We start from the raw sequence: 24,109 nt of genomic DNA, 5'->3' as shown, positions 1-24,109 counted from the left end.
TATCATGAGAGAGAGAGTAACAAAAGAGGGGCTGATGGAAACACATACGGACGCATACATCTCTCTAAAGGAGAAAATGTTTCATCCTCTGAGGCTCTTCGCCAAAAAGGGAGATAAATCTCAGGATCCTGGTATTCGTATGTGGTTCGACTTTATCAAATGTACAGAGGTCTGTCTTGTTCAAGAATGATGATTCTTTTTCTTTTTGTATTCTTCGTTATCATTTGATATTATTGAAGTCATCTTCCTTTTCTTGCATTGTGGAATGTAATCTCGACTGTAATCTAATTTTTCGTTCAGCTATGCTTGTTTATTCCTGTCCTCTATCTCATATCTAGAATGAATGATCTCTAGCTAGGATCTATCTCATATCTTCTTATTTGATTAGCTTAAACAAAAGACTTAAAACTTTTTGGTCAAACATAGACGAGTAAAGAAACTATGTGTCCTTATTGCTTTTTGTATTAGCATTTTATTTTGAGTACAGAAGATACAACGTAAAATGACTATCTACATCTGATTTAATGTGACTTATGAATATTTATTTGATTTAGAAATTGTGTTTGGAAAATGGACTTATAAATCGTAAGTGATATATGCTGTATCTAGTGACTTGGCAAATGAGACTTAGAAGCTGCAATTGGCAAATGCGACGTATAAATCGCAAAAACAAAACCAACTTATAAATAGCAATTATTAGCAAATACTTAAATAGCAATTACATAATGCGACTTATGAATTGAAATAAATATTTAACTACCAAATGTGACTTATAAATCACAATTATACTTATTAAGTGCAATAAGCGAATGCGTTTGTAAATTTCATTCACTAATTGCATTTTACAAATAGCATTCATTAATTGCGATTAATGAATGTATTTACGACTTATTAATCATATTCATTAATTGTGTTTTATAAATCGCCTGCACATTTTAAATCGCTTTCATAGTTTATATGACATGTTACATTTATAAATTGATTAATTGTGATTTATAAGTTGTACTCATTGCGACTTATAAATAGTATTCGATGATTGTGCTTTTTAATCGCTTCACTATGACCGGTTACATCATAAATTGATAAATTGCGATTTATAAGTATTGCGTTCGCTACTTAGATTCAATAATGATGATGTATAAATCGCAATGGCCTATTACGATTTTAAAATCGAACCCGTCAATTGCCAAAGTCGAATGCGACTTAATAATTCTGACTTAGAGGGTTTTTGACTAAGCTTATAAGCTGGTCAAACTAGCTTATAAACATTTTTCAGCTTATCTATGCGTTTGGTAAAGTTAAAAATGCTTATAAGTCAAAAATAAGCCAAAAGCCATAAACTGGTTACCCCCAACTTATAAATTTTTAGCTTATAAGCACTTTAAGTTTGACCAATATTTTTACTATTTTATCCTTAAAATATTCTTTTTTTGGAACAAAACTCTTACATCGATACTCACTGCCTCAATTTATTAATTATTATAACTTATGATTATATGCTTATTATAAAATAAATTATATTTATCATAAAAGTTATCTTATCTAAGCACAATTGTATTTAAAATAAAATGACAAATAGAATATTTTGTATTTGAATCGATCTGGAATCTAAAATTTTGAAGAAACTACGCTCCCTTATAAGTGTAAACAGTTTTAAGGCTATTTAAATCATTTTAACAGAAAAAGAGCTTATAAACACTTTTTTATCAAATAATGCAGCAACTTATTATCAATTTCAGCACTTGTATCTAAACACGTAACTGCTTATTTATTAAATCAATTTTAGCACTTAAAAGTACTTTTCAGCATATAATGGTTATCAGCTACTTCAAATCAGTTAATCCAAACGGGCTCTTATGATCGTAATTAAAAATTAAAAATACTACTAATAAATCAGTATTCCAAAAGCTTTAATGTAAATGAGACTTGTTCTGACGGTATCTCTGTTGCAATTTTTTTTTCTTTGGTAGCAACTGTGACATTACTTCTTTCTCTCTCTACGACTTCGTTCTCCGATCAGATTCTCTGTTTCTCTCTCTATAATCAGTTTCTAGAAGGAAAATGTCCAAGTTAATGCCGCATCTGGACGAACGAAGTAGGAAGACGCTTAACCTCACTGTCCTACAGAGAATCGATGCGTGTATTGAGGAGATCCTCTTCACCGCTGCTCATGTCACCTTGTACGACTTCAACGGCGACCTTAACCAATGGGTCAGAAAATATCATTTACTTATATACTTCTTCGTTATTTACTTATTTATGAGTTTAAGTTTTATGCCCTTTGTAAAAAAATTCACTATCAAATCATTTATAAGGTAATTACATCCAAATCTCAATTATAATTAACCTGCTAGAGTTTAAGTTATATACTTCGTCAGTGTAAAATTTTTTACACCATCAGTTTGCATTTACCAAGAACTTTTACACTGTCAGGACACACTTACCGAGGAAATTTTACATCATGAAGTCACATTTACTCGTTCTAGCAGTTAACTTGTCTTATTTCAAGATTATAATCCTCACATTTTAAGGAGGCTTACCGGTAGATACTCTTTGGGTGACCTGATAGTGTAAAAAATTCTTTACACTAACGATGTATTATGTATATGACTTTAACTCAACCTGCAATAGCATGTCAAACTACACCGATGTTGTAAATAATCTTTATACTGTCAGTGTATATAACTTCAATCCATTATATGTTTTATTTATTTGTTTGATCAGGTTGTTATTTGTTTTTTAAAATCCGCAAAATATTGAGTTTGTGGTTTATGTAGATATGTGTATATTTGAGTGATTTATTTAAGTAAATGTTAATCTCTCTGTTTGTGTACATTGACGGATATGATTGTATAAAGTGCCTCAGGGATAGTTCGAAAGAATAAATTTCATAATTACAGTTCTCTGCCTCTACCAAAGGTGCATCTGGCTGCTGCTACACAAACTCTATCCTTATCGTGTGTTGCAGTATGTACGAAATGTTGCTTGAGTTGTGTGTGATATAGAAAGTCTTGGTTTACAATTTTCAATGTGTGCATTTTTTTAGAACAATTGCTGAAATAAGCTTACCACTGAAATTAAGGTATGCCTCAATGCCTCATCCCAAGCTAGTACGGGTCGGCATTGTAAATCCCACGGTACATTTTGCTCTATTTGGAACTATTTCTCATGATATATATCATTCAGATAAAAAGGTGATGAATTGGATGTTTTGGAAAGTATATTCTAAGGGATTGCGTTGTGTACTCCCACTTCCTGCCTTTAGGCCTATTTATAATCTGGTCAGTTGGTCTTCATGAAATGTTGTCTTAAAGAATAACTTGTTTATTGGTTAATTTGGATTGCAGAGCCGAAAGGAGGTTGAAGGTTCTTTCTTTGTAGTTAAGAGGTATGCTCGCAGTATGACAAGTAACTAAAGTTTTCTGTTTAATAAGGAAGTGTTTATGTCTGGCTTTGTTCTATATGTTATTTCAGATTTAGCAGGTATTTTCTGCTCTCATACTAGATTGAACATTCATACATGGCAAAGTGGCCTGGCCGAACTGATCTAGCCCCAAAATTTAGGAGTTCAGGGGCTCATGATCGATCCTGGTGAATGGTGAACCAGCTCGAACCTGATCCCTAACCCCTTAGGAAGGTCTAAACTCTAGTCTCAGAACCCTTTTTTTGATAAGTAGTCTTGTACCCCTTTCTTTTACTACAAAATGCAATTAAAGAATCACATACTTAAATGGGAAGTAGATGATTATAAATAAAAAAATAATTCAAGAAAGAGATGGGATAATTGTAAGAAATTAATGAAACATGACAAGTATTTAAGGCGTTGGGACTTGAATTCATATCATTAACTTGCCTAGATACCAAAGCAAGTGCATCTAACCTAAAAGGGTTTCGTGGGTTTAACATGCTTGTAAGTTGACATAGTTGTCCTCCAAATAAATAAGGAATAACTCGTGCAATTTCTAATAACGGAGCAATAAAATGTGTAAAATTTAGGCATCTAACTAACCGTTGCCACTTCATAGTTTTGTCTTTTCTTTTCCCCCCCTTTGAACTTCCGGTTTGCCCATGGGCCTTGTACTGTGTGGCTCACCGACTAGATTCCCCTCATGGGATGAAGCCATTGCCGCCCCCCCCCCCCCCCCGGTGAGTCAAACTGGTTCAGCTCACAGATCACAGCATTAAGATTTATAAAGAAATTTCTGGTACCTTGTGAAAAAATTTGTTTCTGATTCAGCTTGTCAGAAACTGTTAACACTGTGCAGATATTATATAATTATTAGATGGTTTTCCTTGGCTTTATAGGTTCTTTTCCATGTTATAATATTGGATCCTGATGGTTTTTGATGGATTGTGTGCCTATAAGGAGGTTGGATTACCAGATATCATTGTTGTTGGTTATGTTGTTTTAGGAATTCTCAGCCAAGGTTCCAGTTTATTGTTATGAACCGGAGGAATACAGGTATAATCCCATTTCTTCTTATAATAATATTGTGTGGGGCCTCTCTTTTTCAAATTCATAGGGGAGAACCTTTAGAATTCTTTATTTTTACTTTGTTCATTTTATGATTTTTGAAAGTAGTGCTTCTTACGAGTAATTTTTTTTTTGACATCTAAGTTTACACTTCTCGATTTGGTGGTCATGATTCTGAGACAAAACATATTATAAAAACTATTTCCTCTATTGGCCTTGTGAATATTAGATTATTTTGTGAAAATTGTGATATTTGTTTTTTGCATGAAGCTTTCCTGTTTTATATGAAGCAGAAAATATGGTGGAAGATCTCTTGGGAGACTTTGAGTTTGAGGTTCAAGTTCCATATCTGTTGTATCGCAATGCAGCCCAAGAAGTCAATGGTATCTGGTTCTATAATGCACATGAATGTGAGGAGGTTGCAGATCTCTTTGGCAGGTTGGCATCTTCTTCAGTCTTTATACCCCAAGCTATATGATTTATTTATGAGTGGAGCTTGTCTCTTTGCTATCAAAAATTGTATAGTTGTAGATGAAAGTTGAGATTATTGCAGTGGAGATCTATGATGTTGGAAAACACATTTTTGTAGATTAATTTATGGTTCTCTGTAAACAACGTAAAAGCAACTGTTATGGTGGCGAATTTTGTAGACATTTCTTGATAAGGTAACTAGTTTTACTAATGTTGGGGAAATCCCTGTATACAAGAAGTGTACTAAAAAGTAAAGAGACCTACACCAAAATATGGTTCTGTACCAAAGTGACACAGTCATTTATACATACAAAAGCCTCATGGGTGCACCAAAAGGAAACGACCCACGAGGCTACTCCTCACATAGTACAAAATCTTTCTCAGCCCTTTCAAATGCTCTCCTATTCCTCTGTTCCACATTACCCACATAAGAGCTAGTGGTGACATCCCATGCCCTGCGTCTTCTAAAGGCCCATTTGTATAGTGCCTCCTTTACTGTGCTCGGCATTACCCGTTGTATTCTTAACCAATTCATAGCCTCCCACCACAAGTGTGTAGCTACTTAACAATTTTATAAGAGGTGATCCACTTCTTCTCCCGAACATACACACATATAGCACCAACTGATATATGTGATCCTTATAGACGTTTCTCATATGATAAAGAGGAAACAAATTAGTGAATAAACTACTCAGAGAAAATTTTAAGGGCTGGTTATTATCCTTGTACTTATAATTACTTGTGGTTTGCTGCTATTATTGTCAGGCTGATAGCAATCCGGAATTTATGTTTAAACTGGAAAGTTGTTTGGCTTTTCTTTGGTAGAGATAAACATGATAAGGTTCGTCTATCAAAAGGCATTAAATTGAAGGCTGTTATAAATGAAAAATTTCAACTTTTGGAGCTTGTTTAGTCAAACTATGACATACCTTAGGCTTTAAATATGTGATTTCAATAACGTCAGATTTATTTTAGCCCGACGATTATGTTTCCAGTTTTTGTACAATTCTGACTTTCTGTTAGTGGAGGTGTCTAAATTGTATTGAATCCATTTAGTCTTTGTGTTACATGATGGAAATGACATCAATCAGATAGAAAAACCAGTTTAGTCTGTGTGCTATATCTGTTGATGGAAATGGCATCAGAGAATATTTATTGCTAGTTATTGCTAGTTTGTTTAGTGGTGCCGGGTATGTGAAGTAATTGGGTAATTTTTCTTACGTATTCATTGCGTATAATCTGCAACTCATATAATTTTACTTTGATGTGGTGGTTTCCAGAATTTTAGGTGCATACTCAAAGGTTCCCCCGAAGCCACAGTTAAGAAAAAGGTGCGGAGTCATTGATTCTTCCCCTTGTTCTTATTTTGGATATTGAGATGTTTGTCAAGCAATTTTTTTTACAGTAACCACAAGTTATATGTAATTATTCATGGATATTCTCATTTCTGGTGACGCTACAACCCTTCCATGTTTTAGTACATCATAAGAAACTCCTGATTAAAAGAAAAGTACAGCATAAGAAACTGTTTAATTATTGCAGCATGATAGAAGATAAGTACTTTAAGGCTGTTTGTTCTAAGAAAATAATCTTTGTGCAAAGTTGTGATTGTTGATTGATGGTTCCTATGTGATCATCAATGTATTGTGTTATGTGGAATACTGGAATAACAATATATACATATTAGTACCTCCGACCATCATAGCATTGTGTTATGTTCTAGCCGAATCCGCTTGGATTTCAAAAGATTGTAGGTCTTCAAAGATTCTCACTTCCACGTGAATGTATGTATACTTTGTCTCTTTTTAGCACCTTTCACCGTCATAGCATCATGCCAATGGATTGGTTAATTTGGAGGTCTATGCAAGATATAATCCTACCATCTCCGACAACCTCTCATTTTATGCTTTATGTAATGCCGCTTACACCCTCTGCATAATGTGATTATATCTAATTTCGTCTAACTTTGTATGATGAAATACATTTCCTAACATCTGTATTTTGACAGCATGCATTTTGTGGAAATGTTAAGACCCAACATTTACTTGTTGGGAAAGATGTAATAGAGTGCTCTCTGTAGGTGCTTTCTGCTCTGTTTGTACTCTTGTGTACCTTCTTGGTACACTTTTATTAATAATACTTTACCTTATCAAAAAAAGACCCAACATTCACTTCTAGTTCTATTTAACCTTATTGGTCTTAGAATTGTTCTATAGAACTTTTTTCACGTTGGTAGGTATATTCATGTCGTATTTCATACTTGTAGGACTCCTCCACTACAACCATCATATTTTACTCCAATATGTTACATATTCATCTATCATACCATTCTTTTAAAATGTATATTTCAGTTATTTTTAATCCGTTAATAAAACCAACATCAAATTGGGTAAAGTGATTTACTATAGACAAAGAATATTATTGGAAACAAATCCTTATCTAATTTAAAACCAAACCCATATGTTATATGATACACCACATAAGTAGATTTTAATATGATGAACTACACATTATACTAATCCAATGATTGCTATTCACCTTTTTATAATTCCTTCACTTTTTTTTTGGATAAGTTAATTTCTATTAAAATGTAAGCTTAGCATAAAGGGAATGCTGGGACGGATGCATCAAGCAGTTACTAGTAGTTTGCATGATGAATAAAGAAAGTCAAGCATGGCCATTTACGTTAGCCGTATCACACCATCTTACAAAGAAGCTCTAATATACTTCAAGCTACTTATATTCTTCTTTCTATTCTAAAAAACTCTCTTGCTCCTTTCCCTCCAAATAATCCACCAACATGCAGCTGGGATGGTGTTCCACACTTTGGTTGAGCTTTTGGTGAGCCCTCTCTTTTACTAGCATTGAAGAAATTCCTTTGTGTTTTTAGGCATGGATCAGTGAAACCCCGAATTACTGAAAATCATATGCCAAGTTGCTGCTGAATAGAACCAAGTGATTTGCGTGTTCGATTTGCTCTTCACATAGTGCACATGTATTGCATAGGTATATGGCTTTTTTCTGCAGATTTTGTTAAGGCGGGCTTGCTCCCTTTGTCACCAACCAGGTAAAACATTCCACTTTAGAAGGGACAAAGCTTTCCAGATTCTTTTCCATGGCTAGAGATGTGAAGGGGTGGTGGGGTGAGTTAGGATGGAACAGTATGATCTGATGGAATTTTTTTTTGTTGATGAAGTAAGGGAATTTCATTAAATGGCATCAAGAAGATGCATAGCAAAAATTACAACATAAAGGTATTGTCTGCTCATGTACATAAACTTACAAACTTACAGGACAACTAAGGAGCAGACAAAATCCAAAAATAGTTCAACACTAGTTACAGGGGCGTGATTGAACCAACTAAATAAGTTAATTAAACAAGTGGCTTTAAGAGTGTGGTTGGGAGTTGAAATCCCATCAAAACATCTACGGTTCCTTTCATTCCAAATACTCCAAAAAATAGCACCAGGTACCATTGACCAAGTCTTTTTGATGGATTTCCCAACTCTGCAGGAACACCAACTCTCATAAGCTTCCTTGATACTGTTTGGCATAACCCAGGCAAGTCCAAAAACCTCCAAATATCAGTTGCTACTGAACAATGCAAAAAAAGACGCCTCACACTCTCAGATTCCATCTGGCACATATAACATCTATTCACAGTTGGTATACTCCTTCTGCTAAGATTGGTCTAAGACAAGCTTCATACAAAGTTGTCCACATAAAGCCAGCTACTTTTGTAGGTAGTTTGGTTTTCCATATAAGCTTCCAAGGGCATTGGTCGATCAATTCCTTGTTGGAGCATAGATTGTCATATCCTCTTTTGACAGTATAGGTTCTCTCTTTTGATTCACCCCATTCCAACCTATCCTGCACTTGGGAATTGACATTAGCACCTGATAATTTATTGAGCAAACCAACAGATCATCTAACTCCCAATCTTGGATGTCCCTTCTGAAATGTAGAGCCCAAACACTATTTTGCCAAACATGTGAGATAGTTGCATCTTTATTACTAGCAAGTAAAAATAAAGCTGGAAATTCATCTTTCAGGGTCTCTGTTCCTAGCCATTTATCTTTCCAGAAAGATATATGAGCCCCGTTCCCTAGCTTGAGTGATGACTTGAGCTTGAATTTTCCCCAAAGCTTTGAAATGTGTTTCCAGGGGCCTGAACCATGTGGAGCTCTCCCCTGCCTAGTGCACCAGTTGTTTGCCACCCCATACTTTGCTTGAATTACTGTTTTCCATAGCCCTGAACTTTCCATGTTGTACCTCCAATGCCATTTCATCAATAAACTCTTGTTATGCAAGGCAAGATCCTTTATCCTTAGCCCTTCATGGTTCTTAGGAAGAATAACTCTTGGCCATTTAACTAGATGGAACTTGTGAGTGTCACTATTGCCTTCCCATAAAAAAATCCTTCTTAATTGATCAAGTCTCCTTTGTACCTTAGCTGGGATTGGGAATAAGGACATGAAATATGTTGGTATGCTATCTAGCACACTATTGATGAGTGTAAGCCTGCCTCCAAAGGATAGGTATTGCATTTTCCAGGAAGCCAGTTTCCTTTCAAATTTTTCAATCACTCCATTCCGGATGCCTTGAGACTTGTGTCTAGCTCCCAATGGGAGCCCCAAATATGATGTAGGGAAAGATCCCACTTTACAGCACATAACCTCTGCAAGCTCATTCAGATTTGGGACTGTGTTAACTGGACAGATGGTGCTTTTCAGCATGTTCATGTGTAGGCCTGAAATAGCTTCAAAGATCATCAATGTGAGATTAAGATATAGAACTTGTGATTTTTCAGCTCCGCAAAAAATCAGAGTGTATAGCAGATGCGACATTATCACAGAATTGCCCTCTTCATTGCCCACCTTAAAACCCTCTAGTCAATGGAGCTGGTTAACTTTGTCTAACATTTTGCTTAGGCCTTCCATAGCAAGAATGAACAAAAAAGGTGATAGTGGATCTCTCCTGTCTCAGGTCCACCATTGATTAAAATTGAGTACTTCACTGTGGTAATACAAAATTTAATCCATCTAATCCAGCGTTCTCCAAATCCCATCTTCCTGAGTATATTAATCAAGTATTGCGGAGCTGAAAAATCACAAGTTCTATATCTTAATCTCACGCTGATGATCTGATGGAAAATTTTCCATTAGCTTGACCTTCCAAATCAGACTGTCTGGGGAACTCTGTGGTTCGGGCAGATTGTTCGGCTTGTTTAGCAAGCCAAGCACTTTTTCTAACTCTCAGTTATCGCAATTTCTTCTAAAAATGATGTCCCATCCCTGGTTGCTCTAATCACATAAAAGAGCTAATGGGTTACTTACAAAGCTGAGGAGTTTAGGTATAGAAGATTGGGTGTCGTTCTTAGAAAACCATATCATTTTGTAAGGCTTTCTACCTTTTGGTTACTTCTTGAATACAGGTGATTCTTTTGCCCATTGTTTATAAAATCTTATTACTTGATCACATACACACAAAAAAGAAGCTGATGATTTCTGGGAAGGAGTCTTTTAATGGGCTGGTTCAACCATGAATCCTGCTAGAAGTAAATTCTTCTCCCATCTCCAACATGAAAGGATGTGTTTGTATTGATTACTTCCGAGTAGTATCTAATGTGTTTCCATACTCCGAGACCATGGGGAGAGGATGGTGATTTGGTGGTCCATGTATTGAGGAGACCATATTGCTTTGATGACCCTTCTCCAGTATTATCCTGGATAATTTGTCCATTAATTGAAAATTTCGTATGCGAACTTGTTAGCAGGCATTCATAGGCTTTAATGAGAAGAAGAAAGAGATGAAAATCTTCTTCATGAAAGAAAAAGAAGAATATTCTAGGTGGGTCGTTTTTAAGGAATTTAACATCATATTCAATCCTGGTAAGTTGAGCTCTAGCAAATACTCTAGTTTCTTAAAGCTTCTTTAAACCTTAATTGCTGGCTCACAAGACGTTTTAATGAGAGGAAGAAGAAATGAAAATGTACATCATAAACCAAAGAGTAGAATGTTCTAGGAGCCGTTGTTTAATGACTTGGTAGCCTGATGTCCCAAGGTTAGGCACGTCAATCTCTAGCAAATAGTCCAATTTCGTCATTAATTTTTGGCAAACATATGATTTGTTTAATTATGCTGAACTTATGTGGGGTTTGACCAGTATATAGCCGGAATACATTATTAACCCTCATCAGTAACCTATTTACCCCTGACATCCGAGCAAAAGCCCAAATTACCTCCTATCCACGAGCAAACAACAGGTAAATAAACGATTTTGCTTCCATCTTTTTGGCGGGTTTAACTTTCCATTACCCTCTTTGGCATTATAATTGATGCCACTTTCCTACTTTCAAAGTTCATCCACTTGTCTGTTATCTTCCCTTCTTTCTTTCTGGTGATTTATCGCCACTTGGTTTGCTATTCTCTTGCATCCCTTTTGAATTTGCAATATCAGTGCCTTTGCAATTTCCTCGTCTGGCCTCCATGAGACACCTAAAAAGCTTCCAAAGCCCTCAAATTCTGCCACTTTTTTGCTTGTTGAGACCACATCTAATAGAACCTGAGCTTCTTACTTTCCTGGTGTTAATCTTCCATTTATGTTTTTTCATAGTTCATGATGATCCAACTTAAACATAGGCACTTACGGAGCAAAAGAGGAAATAGAAAAATCAATTATGACTTTGTTATCTTGTGTTCATTGTCATATTTCCCTTGTCAGTATATTTGTCCATAAGTGACGACTAAGTCAATGTTTATTGCTCTTCAGCTATTAGATTTTCTGTTATTCTTCTTGATTTTCTCCCCTTCTTTGATGTGGTTTTGTTATTACTCTAATTTTTAAATCTCCTTATGTCTTCAAGTGCAGTGAGTTTACAGTACATGAAGCGGTCCCGATTAGTGCAGTAATAGAAGGGCCATTTGGACAAGCATTTACCACCTCAACCATTGGGGATGGTGCTGATGATTCTTCCTTTATGAACTTCTTCAATGTATGTACTAAACTTTCTTAATGATCTTGATGTAGAATTTCCCCTCTAACATCTAAAACTGTCACGTTTAAAACTTTAGCATATCTTCATGAACTTCCAATATTTCTACATACATTGCTTCTCTAGACACTCAATTCTTGCAGCGAAAGAATGTTGGCCCTTGTACGTTTTCTTAAAACCATCATCGCCTGAGATTTCCTTGGTTGAAGATTTTGTTCTATACCTAATCTACACGAAAGTTGTACCAACTTATAATGGATGCATATTCTATGAATCATTTACGCTTTACAGAGACCATACATTACCCTGGATACATGTCAAAATAAGGCTCACATTTTCATGCATTCCATTGGGTAATTTGATACATGTGCGCCCCTTCCCGAAAAAATCATGAGGGACAATGTTCTATTCCGAGAATTTGCAGAAAACGTTTACTTTCAAAAGAGGGTTAACTAATGATGATACCTAGTGTACGGAAATGTAGAATACGAGGAGAATCATAATATGAGAATCTGGATCCATGAGGAATATCAAATTCCCGGAATCTAAGAATTTATGTCTGTTGCTAACTGAAATTGTTGGAGATGGCTTCACTTGGGGACTAGCAGCTGCCAGCTGTAGCAATATGCCTTTGAAGAAAATGAGGTTATATATTAAGCTGGCTTTTTGGGAGCCTAGTTAGGGGGGGGGGTAAAAATGCACCTTTTTCTTCAAAATATGAGTGAGGTTGCATTAGTAGATGAATGCATCATGGAAGATCAATGAGAATGACTTCTTCTGGAGTAAAACATTGACTTTAAAGTATTGGGCAGTCTTCCCCCACTGCCCCTCATACTTGGGATGTTAAAGGCCTGAGATTGTATTTTGTTGTTGCAGACTGCTGCAAGTATTGGGCATACCTCTTCAAATGTTGTGAACTCCGGACAGCCATATCATTCTCCAGCTCAAACTGTTGATCTATCACCCCAAGTTCCAACTCTCCTACCATCTCCTGCTCCAACTTTGCAAGTCTCATTACCTGTTCAGTCAGCTCCATCACTTCCTACACAGTTGCCCCGTGATTCTGCTAACCCAATCAATAATGCCAATCACCCTGCAAATCTTGTGAAGCCTTCTTTCTTTACACCTCCTGCATCACCTGTATTGGTGACAACTCCTGTCTCTTCAGCTGTATTAACTCCTGCTCCTTATCCTCCCGTGGATCCACAATCCCGACATGGCACACCTCTAGTTCAACCCTTTCCACCACCTACACCACCTCCATTTCTCACTTCTACTCAGATTCCTCCAAATAGTGGATCACTGAGCAGAGAGAAAGTTCATGACGCACTTCTAATGCTTGTTCAGGTATATCTCGTCATCCAGGTTCATATATGTACTCTGCCTGCTATTTGGATGACTATTACTGTGTTAGTTAATTGCATACTATCATTGCTGTATGCATCTTTTGTGTACTTGAACAGTAATTGAGTTTTGTTCAACTGCATAAATCTTGGTCATTTTATCCTTAAATTTGTGGGCTTGGCATATCTATCAAACTGCTTTCTTGCAAACACATTGAGTTTATCCATAAATTTGTGGTCTTGGCATATCTACCAAAACCACTTTCTTGCAAACACATTGAGATTTGGAGGGTTCAGCATTTTTAACTTCAATATGACTTGTGTGCACAATCAAAGGATCCTGGTAAGTGACTCAAAAGTTTAAATTGCACATGCTAGCTCTCTAAGGTCTTATTTAATAAGATGTACTAGAACCATCAGTATAATAGTTAAAAGCTATCCGCTATATTGTAGAAGTTTCATCCTAGGTGGCTAGTTTAAAATTTTAACTTTTCCTGATAAACAGCCCTCCTGCAGTGCATATGCATCAGTTTGTATGCTTAGTTTCTTAAGATCCCTGGTCAAATTAATTCTTGGTTTTGGCTCCATATTTTTTCACATGTGCAATTTCTTTTTCAATATGTAGATGCTATGAGAAATTTCTTTCTGTAAAAAGTCTCACTAAGTTCAGATTCTCATTTTAAATTAGATTTATTTTACACTTAATTTCAAGCTTGACCTGTAACTTGACACATTGCACCGGCGCATCCTGAGAAAAAATAGTGAAAACTGTTTGAGAGCCCCACCTTAGGGAATGGTTGGGATGAATAATACCTACGAATCTACAAATTTGTAAGATTTACTAGTTTAAGTGCTTTCCACTGCAAGTACACCATTTGTTGCAACGCATGTTCAGGTTATCGCGATGCAACATATTGGTGTATAGAGATGTAACATAGACGTTTCATCGATTTGATAATCATGACAGCTTTTGGTATTTTGAAACAGTTCTCACTGGATGTTTTCTGAATTGTCTATTAATGTAGGAAATTGATCATTTTCTGAATTTTCTGTCATTTTATGAAATCGATCATTTTCTAAATTTTCATTGCAGGACAATCAGTTTATCGACATGGTCTACCAAGCTTTGTTTAAAGTCCATCAATCATAATTCCTTGAAAAACCGTGGTGATTGTCTAGATTGTAGACCATGTATAAGTAGAGTGTATATTGCTTCTCTGTCACCACGTATACCTTGAAATATGTAGTGTCTTGTGCTGAAGATATGGGCTTAGTCTTCATTTCACTCACGGGGAGACTGACTAAACTATGACTTGATGTAAAAATGAAACTTAGACAATTATCCTTCACAATTAGGAACCATTTTATATTGACGATGGCAGGCATTTACAATGTTTCTGCTATTCTATTATGGAGGTTGGATAGGGTGTGGTGAATGTCGTGGTTTTAGTTAACATTCAATTCTGAATTAAAGTGTATATAATCCACTAATAAAATATTATCCGATATATCCACTTATTGCAAACATTTTAGACCTTTTTTTAACGGCAAGAACATATTTTATAACAAAAGAAACTTAGTAATAGTATATTTTACCGAGGGTAAGACAGGAAAAAATTAAAAAATTAACCTCTTTATAAATGTATGAGGCAAAAATAATCTGAGAGTAATTGAGCTTAAAAGCTACTTATAGTGATACCAAAAAAGTTGTAAACTAAATTGAAAATTCAAAAGAATCATATGGTAGTGGCTTTCTTGCTTTTCTTCAAAACTTTATCTCGAAAGATACCAAAATATGATATGAAGTATACAATTCTAGTCCATTAATATTTCATCAACCTTTTTTGAGTTGCATCTGTAGACCATCTTCACAAAAAACAATCCACCACTTGATCCACATAATGTTTGGTCAATAACATCTTTCTCTATTTCTTGAATTAATTCACGCCCTTCTTGGGAACCAACTTCATCCCCATGATTATGTACTTTGTCATACAAATGATCCTCTTGAAGCACAAAATTAGCCTCCCAGTTGCAGCATAAAGTGTAGGAGCGAGATCTTCATTAGTAAAGAGGAATAGAACAAGGCCGTAGCAGGGGCGCTCAAGAGGAGTGGACCTTAATGCTTGATCATACGAATATGTTACAGGATAGGTTGGTAAATGGGATTGGCCAGGACCCTGAACGCACTATGATGTCTCGGGCCTCGCATAAGTTTTTGAGATATTTATGTCCGGATTACATTGTGATTCATTTACCTGCCTTGTTCTGAATTTCAACCAAGGAAAGACCAAAAAGCTATCAGACATGTTTTCCTGGGTGCTCCAATCTTTAAGTTAACGCATTTGGCGTCTCTTTCGGTGGTAGCAATGAGCCTCTGGCTTGCAATAACCTCCAATAAAGAGGCCGCCTTTGCTATTCTATCAGCCTGATGACCTGAAAAAAGACTTAGAGAAGGCGAATCCAATAAGGTAATGTCAACATTTTCTGGATTACAAAGATCAGATGGCACTTGTATTTCCCTTCAACATTGAAAGGGGGGTAAAAGGAGTAACAGATTGCCAGCAAGAAAAATTTAATTGCTTGAGGGTTTGATAGCGACAACACGATTTTGATAAGTGAGACTGAAATCTCTATAATGGAGTTCAAGTATTGGCAGCCACTGCAGAGTAGGGGCGTTCCTCTTAGCACAAAAGAAAATCCAACAGAGAAATTCTTAGATCTATGAACCTATGTTATACAGAAAATTTCTTTGTTTGCATTCAGAAGAAATAAATTAAAACAGGGTTCTGGTTTATGTACAATGACATCATGACCAAGCTGGCTCTTATAATCAAGTAGCCAGTAAGCACTGCTTAAGCATTTATTTCAAGTCTAGCAATAACATTGAAGTTTGCAGTAATATATACACAAGAGGCCATTTGTATGATTCAAAGAATTACTGTAAATCTTTAGATAATTCTAACAAGAAAATTTGCGAGACAATATTAGAAAAAGTTGCATAAAGCAGACAGGAGATTTTACCTCATAAAGCTTCATAGAATTCAGAAAATAGAATTCCAGTAGTGAGGAGAGACTCGTCTTTGTAAGGTCATTCATGAAGCTGGCTGATGCTTTAGTCTAATCAGGCTGCCTGCAGCACTACCCTACCTACATGTCACTGCACTCTATGTGACGTTAGTCTTTGTTAGAAGCGTATGGAGCGACGAATGAATATGATATTAAGTATCAAAGATTGATATAACATATGTATGAAACATTCTACTAACTGACTTTTCTTTCTTCAAATGCCCACTTGATATACAGTTAGCTTTTGAGAACAAAAAATAGAATAACATTATCAAGAAAAATGGGTAATTCTGAAAGATGATATATAAATTTCATGGACTTAATTCAACTTTCCCAGCATAGAGAGGTTTATGAACTTCCATCGGCATGCAGAAAAAGAAATTTCTAAAGTACAAAAATAATTTTATTTTGACAGTCGAATTCAACACTTGAGCACTTCCAATCCTAGACTGGTGGAAGAAATTTTCTTGCATAGCATTGCTATGCAAAATGCAACATCAGTATACTTTATCAGTATTGTTTACAGGAGTATATCAACCATCAACCAGCTCTTACCTTCTTCTAGGTAAAATAGAATCAATCCGATCAGATTCACCATCTTTTTTGTTTGCAAGAAAATCTGGATTTGCCCCAAGTTCTGGTCACCAATATATTTAAAACTAGAACATGATACGAAAAATTTATAGTTAAGTTGTAACAAAACGAATAAGACTAGTCAACGTTATATTTGTGTCATCTATCATATCACTTTAAGCAAGAACCAAAATCATAAATAGAAATGCTCTTAGTACTTTAGTTCCTTCTCATTACAACTGGAGAATCACAACTGTTAGAAGCCTTTTTTTATTGTTAATCATTAGAAGCAATCCTTGAGTCTTTCATCCGAAGTGAGATTACACCGTCCTATCAAGATGGATGACCTATAAGAGAAGATTTCTAAGTCAGGAAACCACTATCACATTGCAACAGTCCCCCAAGTCTCCTCGGTAAAAATAGATGACAAGCATGCAGGACTTCCCACTGGCAGATTGGAGAAATGGAAAACGCTATGGAGGACAGAACCCAGGTATAAGGGGAATGTTTCTTGGTCAACAATCTTAACTCCCCCAACTTCCTTTATCACAAATAATAATAACAATAATATAAGCGGAGATCTATTGATCAATATGAATCTCGAGAGTGGATGGTTGATCGCCGCCTCCTTGTCCTGGAGGATCTCCGGCCGGGGAGGGGCTTGCTATCGTAACCTTTTCTCCCGGTGTATGTGAAAAAGAGTGACGAACTCATTTTTATTCGGTCATAGGTTGGTCCAAAGAACGAGAGTCGGCTTCCAACATTAAGTCCGTTGTTCCTCAGTAGCTCAGTGGTAGAGCGGTCGGCTGTTAACCGATTGGTCGTAGGTTCGAATCCTACTTGGGGAGATTTTTTAGTTATCGCTTTTCTGACCTAGCGACCCCTGTCCTTCTCCTTTGTTTCTAAACTAGCAGAATCGTGGGACATCAAAAGCGGTAAGTTGATTGTTGGTTTTTATTCCTCACTCTCGTATAGGTTAACTTGGTTCGTTCCATTCTTAGGGATAAGAAGGATCCACTGGAAAGACTGGAGTAGTATCTTCATTAGCCGGAAGGAATTAGTCTCCACTAGCGTCATTCGAAGAACGAACAAGAAAATAATAATAATAATAATAACAATAATACTGATAATAATAATAGAAGTGTTCCCAAATTCCTCCACATCAGAGCATAAAGTTAGACTTGTATCACACATTTCAAAACAAAAGTTGCAGAAAGATCTTTGTTTGATTTATTGATAATGAATTGGAAGCTATCCAAAAAGGAACAAAAATCAATCAGGAAAATCTTATCTTGCAGTAATACAGCTTTTAAACGAATTATAGTTACCTAAGCTGAAACAAATTGTAATTGAAAGTCTTAAGATTTTTTTTTTTCCTGCCAAATATACATTTCTCACAGTTTTCCAAAATATCCAGGTCAGTTTGAAAAAATATAGATCTAGAAAGTGGAAACACAAGAAAATAATGTAACAGACTAAATTTACCTTCACATGAGTTTCTTTGAACTATCTCACTTTTTCAATATCAGGCCAACAGCATACAACTTCCATAGAATCTTCAAAGCAGCTACCTAAGAAACTTTGAGCTTTTTAGCATGATTTGCCGCAGCGAATTTGAAGACATGATCTGGACATTTCCGAAGTCAAAACATTTCAGACTCCCATGATAATGATGGATTACTTTAATCACAGATAGACAACAAAACCAGAACTTGAAAAAGATTACAGGGTTTCTCCATCTTTCTGTCTTCTCCAATCCATCTATGCAATAGATTTACCACTCAGCAGCAGGGAAAGTTGTTTCATCTCCAAGCACCGAAATTAATAGATTGAAGCGAAATGTGTCCGAGAAGAAGATCCTTCAGATGATGTTTACACAACCCAAGTCGCCTTCCATGTAAACTGGGATGGATGCAACTAGAAAATCCAGTCTTCCAACCAGGGAATCTTTGTCTTTCCATCACATGAAGAGTGTACACACGAGGAGCTGCAGCCGTACATCCTATGATAAAGCAATTGCAAGGACGTGACAGACTAACCATTCTTGCTAAAGAAAATAAACATATTCCACTGTATGTTATTCCATACATTAAGGCATCATCATCAAAACTTTCAGAATTTGTTGCTTCATTGGTTATATCAAGCTCAATATCTTCAGTTGCAGGAATTCTGCTTAATTCAAAATCGAATTTCTTCTCTATCTCAGTCTCATGTATCCTATACTTTATTGCCAGAGTTCTGATGCAAGACATCCTTACTTGATTGCAAATAATGAGCTTTACCTCATTAAAGTTGTCGCACTCAGTGTACCATCTCAGCCACCGGCAAATTAAACCTGAATACCAGTCAATGATTTCATTGTCGTCCCAAAAAACTAGCAGATGACATGGACGGGGATATCCTTCAGAGTTTGTCAATCCATATCGAAAAAGACGCTTCTTTATGATGCTGATTGGAGCTAGGATCTGTGTCACTAATGTTGAAGAGTTGGAGTTTGGCAACAGTTCAAGAGTTGAAGCTGTCTCAGAAGATATATATTCCTGAACACGCTTTTGAAACTCATAGTACGAATCTCTTAGATCTTGAGGGAGAGCTGGTTCAACGATATGCTTATATAAGATAACATCCTCATTCTTTTCGCATTTAACATTTTTATTTTGCATCCAAACTTTTAGCAAGACTTTGTACCAATGATCAGTTTCCATCCCATCTTTTCTAAAACACGAGATTTGGCTCAAAAGGGAGCTACCATCAGAGAGATGCTTAATCTCTGATTCTTTCACCTTCTTCAGCCCATGAGCCAGCCATTTCTTGCCAATTCTTGCTGTCCCGATATCCCACGAGTGCTCTTTCTGCAAAGCAAATAATTTTACCTTTTCCTTCAATTTGTGAACAGCCTTTACAGCTGGACTCTCTTTCAGGCTTCTTTTAACTACGCTGCCCAAAAAGCGAATGCCAGTAGGCCCATCACATGGAAAAACATCTATTTCATTTTCAAAATCTAAATGAAGAGAATTCTTAAAGTAATTTTCAGTTTCAGATTTGATAGCAACAGCCACCTCTTTGGGGCCAGAGATGGCAATAAGAATCTCATCCATGAAGCGGCAGCAATGCACCCTCATTCCAGAGTTGCCCATATCATTGCATTCTTGAGAACCATTACCAGATATCTGTCTCCTAAACCAACTGCGTAGCATGGAGTTGGTCAGACCTTCTTCAGTGCTTGATCCTTTATCAATAGCTTCATATCTCATTGACAACCTGTACATTTCACGGTCAAAGAGGTCAAGATATATGTTCATTAAAATTGGAGACAACACTCCTTCTTGCGGGAGACCATGTCCTTTTGGAAAACCACCAAATTCTAAATTCAACACCCCACAGTCAAACATACTACACAGTATCACATATAGTAAAGGATCATCTATCTTGTTTTCCATGACTGAAAAGAGCTTAGCTAGGATATGATCGTCAAGCTTTTTGCAAACTGGCAAGGTGAACCACCACTTGGGATTAATTATCTCTTTGCGAATGTATTTAAGAGCAGATAAATGGCTCCTTCCACTGCGGCAACCATGTGATATCTTAGAAAAGTGAGGTCGGTAGACAACTTCTAATACTATTCTGATTGCTTCCTCAACAACTTTGAGTTTAACATTTGGAAAAACAAGGACTTCTTTCTTTGAGCCCCTTGTTGAGATTGAATATGTGTTAGCACTCACATCAAAATTCCCACAAGAAAGCTCTTCAGCCATGGCTTCAAAAGGCAAATTCTCACTATCCGATGCTAGATCCACATTGGAACTCAACCGCATACTATCAAAAGCATCACGAAGTGTTTTTGGATTGGCAATCACTTTCTTTATGAGGTTCTGAAACTTCCCATTTACATACTGTTCCTTAACTCTTTTTTTTATGCGTAGTTCAAGTAATCTTTTATGCTCCACCCGATTCACGGGTTTACTTTCATCAAGATTATAAGACTCTTCCACCAAGCTGGCTAAGTTCTGCGCCAACGACACTCCATGTTTCTTATCCTCAACATCGATTGACTTCTCAACCATAGGCACCAAGTTTTTAGATATTTTGGGATTATTATTCTTCTCCAGGTTCGAACATTCTTGAACCAAACCGGCTAGGTCCTGAGCTAGTTTTACTTTGCCAATCTTCTCATAGCGACTGTGACAGCCAACTTGATTAACAGTAGTATAAAGCGAATCACCAAGAGATCTTACAACAGGCCTCCCTGTCACGTTTAACCAAGTATTAAAAACAGATGAATTTTCCTTACAATTCCAGCACCCAGGAAACATAATTGTGCTTCAATTCTATAAATTGACAAAAAAATTAATAAAAGAAAAGGACTACTTCAGACATATAGGTGTGTCTGGTATAACGAAAAGAAAATATTTTTCATGAAAAATTATTTGCCATCGTTTGGTAATTCAGCCAAAAGGGAAAAAATGATTTCCTTCAGTAACGGGCAAAGTCATTTCCTTTCCAAATATCCAACTTTTATCCATATAACTTGCTTCAGCAAACACCTAGACACTGATTTCAATCTTTAGTCCAAAAAAAAATGTCACCAAAATACTTATACCTACCACCCACCCCCCAAAAAAAATCCTCCATCTTGTATGATTACCATATGTCACCTACTTTATAAATTATACCCAACCAAAAACTAGAAAATAAGACATTTTCCAAAAAACATTTTACTTAATACTGAATGCACCCATAGGATGTGTAACACTTGAAAAACTTGCAGTAAATTTTGAACGAGAAATCAAAGAAATTGGAAAAAAAAAAAAAATTATTACCCATACCAGCCGCAGTAGAGGAAGAATTGGGGGCGAGAAAGTGCAGTCTTCTGAGAAGTGAAGTACATTTATGTACCATATTATGATCATCACCAGCAAACAAATTGCTGTTCAGTTGGCCATTCTACTCATTTCCATTAAACAAATTGCTGTTCAAAGGAACTAAAGATGCTAATTTTAGATTAATTGTGAGACCTAAAGCCCTACAGGGGAAGCTAAGAAGATGCAGTGCGCAAGAGTGAAAAACAAAGAAGAAAGAGGAGGGGAAACCAGAGAAGTTTTTTCCTTTTTTTTATGACGTAAGAGAAAGGATGAAGATTATTGAAATTCTGAATTGATTTTTTATTGCACTTTCTATTTCATTATAAAAAGGCGAAAATAGGCCAAAAGTTATTCCTAAATTATTTGTGTACGGTCGAAATCAAGGCTTGATTATACCCCGAGCTCGAGTTCGGGAAGCTCGAAGTAAGAGTCGAGCCTGGCCTGGATGTGCGCACCTCGAGAATCAAATTGGAGACCCGTCATGATTTGCCTCGAGAACAGTACAATTTTGATGACACTCAAGAAAGAAGGAAATTTCTCAAGGACACGTGGATCAGGGCATAAATTATGGGATAAGATTTGTACGAAATAGTACAAGTCCGTACTAGGTTGTTATACAGTTGTACCAATAGAATTCTTTACCATAATTGGAAATGCACCATATTAGGGTTTTCCCCTCCTATATAAAGGTGACCCCAATCATTTGTAAAGATCATCTCATTCAATGTAATAGAACATTTTACTCTGCTTTCTCGTTTACTTGTGCTCCCCAATTGTTCTTCAACTTTATTATTTTTACTTTATTGCTCTTAACTCACCTCGAGACCCCCGAGATAATCGAGCTCGAGGTCCTTATTGCTCCAACAACACTGGTTTGGTTCATCAATTCTTCTTACTTAAACCTAATATTACTTGTATATTCACTAGTATTTGAATAAATCACATATCTTTAAAATCACAAAACCATATTTAATTGTTACTCATATTTTTCGAGGTAAACAGTTTGGCGCCCACCGTGAGGTTAAAGATAATAGTGATTATTTCTTTACTGATTCTCGTTACACACGTTATCTTTACACTTTTTTTTTGTCAAGATTTTTTTATTCTCAGGCTTAGACATGTCTAGCACACAGAATGCACTTATTCATAACGAAGAAGGTCTTGGAGAAAACAACAATATAGGGGTCAGTGTACCACCCATAAACCCTGAGAAAGTGCCAAATATGGAGCCGGTGGATATCAGTTCGCATAACGCTCTAAACGCGGATTTAGGTGCAGACCCCGTAGGAAATGCGCACAAGGAAGCCCGACCAGGTGGCCAAAGAGCACAAGGAATGGAAGAAGGGGGAGTCAGCCTCCAAGTGATATTCGAGATGCTGCAAGCTCAGCAAGTCGACATCGCTCAACTTCAGAGTCAGAATAGAACTCCAAACACCGCCGAACCAGAGAACACTCGGCATGCAGAACCGGCGCCAGAGAGGCCCGAGGAAAGTGGCTCCGGGACTGACCCCACCATTATGAAAATGCTCGAGGAACTGACTAAAAGGATCGAGTTAGGAGAAAAGAAGATCGAAGACAATGATAAGAAGATGGAAACATACAACTTAAGGGTAGACCAGATACCGGGAGCACCTCCGATTTTGAAAGGACTAGACTAGAAGAAGTTCGTGCAAAAATCATTCCCCAGAGTGCGGCTCCGAAGCCCATTCCAAAAAAGTTTTGAATGCCAGATATCCAAAAATACAACGGGACCACTGACCCCAACGAGCACATCACCATATATACTTGTGGCATAAAAGGAAATGATTTGGAAGACGATGAGATTGAGTCTGTTTGCTAAAAATGTTTGGGGAAACTCTATCTAAGGGTGCCATGATTTGGTACCATAACTTACCCCCAAACTCTATTGATTTGTTTGCCATATTGGTAGATTTATTTGTAAAGGCAAATGCTGGTGCCATAAAATTTGCAACAAGGAAGTCCGATGTATTCAAAATAAAGAAAAGGGAGAACGAGATGTTGAGGGAGTTTGTATCCCGTTTTCAGTTAGAACGAATGGAGTTACCACCAGTCTCAGATGACTGGGCCGTACAAGCCTTCACTCAGGGGTTAAATCAACGAAGTTCGATAGCTTCGAAGCAGCTGAAGCAGAAATTGATCGAGTATCCCGCCGTGACTTGGGCAGATGTGCATAATAGGTACCAATCAAAAATTAAGGTCGAGGATGACCAGTTGGGAATCCCCTCGGGCTTAGTTTATTCAAGCAGGTTATTAGCAAAGGAGTCAGTAAATGCAGACAGGGAGTCAAGGTCGAATAAATAA

At 36.6% G+C, this 24,109-nt stretch overlaps 3 protein-coding genes and 1 non-coding gene across 7 annotated transcripts; 3 read left to right on the top strand and 1 right to left on the bottom strand.

Annotated features, from left to right (window-relative positions):
* Window positions 1-1,915: 1,915 nt before the first annotated feature.
* Window positions 1,916-14,694, top strand: LOC104247375 (mRNA-decapping enzyme-like protein). The gene is made up of 8 exons (XM_009803368.2): window positions 1,916-2,211; window positions 3,348-3,388; window positions 4,413-4,462; window positions 4,768-4,912; window positions 6,226-6,276; window positions 11,817-11,940; window positions 12,817-13,287; window positions 14,377-14,694. The coding sequence occupies exons 1-8, from the start codon at window positions 2,062-2,064 to the stop codon at window positions 14,431-14,433; spliced, it is 1,089 nt and encodes a 362-aa protein (XP_009801670.1). The 5' UTR covers window positions 1,916-2,061; the 3' UTR covers window positions 14,434-14,694.
* A 285-nt stretch (window positions 14,695-14,979) lies between these two features.
* Window positions 14,980-22,116, bottom strand: LOC104247376 (nuclear intron maturase 4, mitochondrial). 4 transcript variants are annotated; one of them, XM_009803371.2, is made up of 5 exons: window positions 21,746-22,116; window positions 18,652-21,171; window positions 18,411-18,552; window positions 16,308-16,450; window positions 14,980-15,719 (listed from the first exon to the last, which is right to left on the bottom strand). In XM_009803371.2, the coding sequence occupies exons 1-2, from the start codon at window positions 21,822-21,824 to the stop codon at window positions 18,728-18,730; spliced, it is 2,523 nt and encodes an 840-aa protein (XP_009801673.1). In that variant the 5' UTR covers window positions 21,825-22,116; the 3' UTR covers window positions 14,980-15,719; window positions 16,308-16,450; window positions 18,411-18,552; window positions 18,652-18,727. The 4 variants fall into 4 exon arrangements, with proteins under 4 accessions (XP_009801673.1, XP_009801672.1, XP_009801671.1 ...); XM_009803370.2 differs by having other exon boundaries at window positions 14,980-15,730; window positions 16,308-16,443; XM_009803369.2 differs by having other exon boundaries at window positions 16,308-16,443.
* Window positions 17,702-17,773, top strand: TRNAN-GUU (transfer RNA asparagine (anticodon GUU)). Its single transcript has one exon. It is a non-coding gene; the product is annotated as a tRNA-Asn (tRNA).
* A 1,513-nt stretch (window positions 22,117-23,629) lies between the features above and the next one.
* On the top strand, window positions 23,630-24,109 carry LOC138874166 (uncharacterized). Its single transcript, XM_070152675.1, has one exon. It carries the CDS (start codon window positions 23,630-23,632, stop codon window positions 24,107-24,109), a length of 480 nt encoding a protein of 159 aa, XP_070008776.1.

This window comes from Nicotiana sylvestris, chromosome 7 (genome assembly GCF_000393655.2).
Source record: "Nicotiana sylvestris chromosome 7, ASM39365v2, whole genome shotgun sequence".
Lineage (NCBI taxonomy): Eukaryota > Viridiplantae > Streptophyta > Magnoliopsida > Solanales > Solanaceae > Nicotiana > Nicotiana sylvestris.
This window is presented reverse-complemented; position numbering and strand designations above follow the sequence as displayed.

Coding starts and splice junctions, on each gene's coding strand:
- LOC104247375 (XM_009803368.2), top strand. CDS start 2,062: ATGTCCAAGTTAATGCCGCATCTGGACGAACGAAGTAGGAAGACGCTT. Junction 2,212..3,347: donor ACGGCGACCTTAACCAATGG/GTCAGAAAATAT, acceptor TTTGGATTGCAG/AGCCGAAAGGAGGTTGAAGG. Junction 4,913..6,225: donor GTTGCAGATCTCTTTGGCAG/GTTGGCATCTTC, acceptor GGTGGTTTCCAG/AATTTTAGGTGCATACTCAA.
- LOC104247376 (XM_009803371.2), bottom strand. CDS start 21,824: ATGGTACATAAATGTACTTCACTTCTCAGAAGACTGCACTTTCTCGCC. Junction 21,172..21,745: donor CTCTACTGCGGCTGGTATGG/GTAATAATTTTT, acceptor TAAACGTGACAG/GGAGGCCTGTTGTAAGATCT.
- LOC138874166 (XM_070152675.1), top strand. CDS start 23,630: ATGTTTGGGGAAACTCTATCTAAGGGTGCCATGATTTGGTACCATAAC.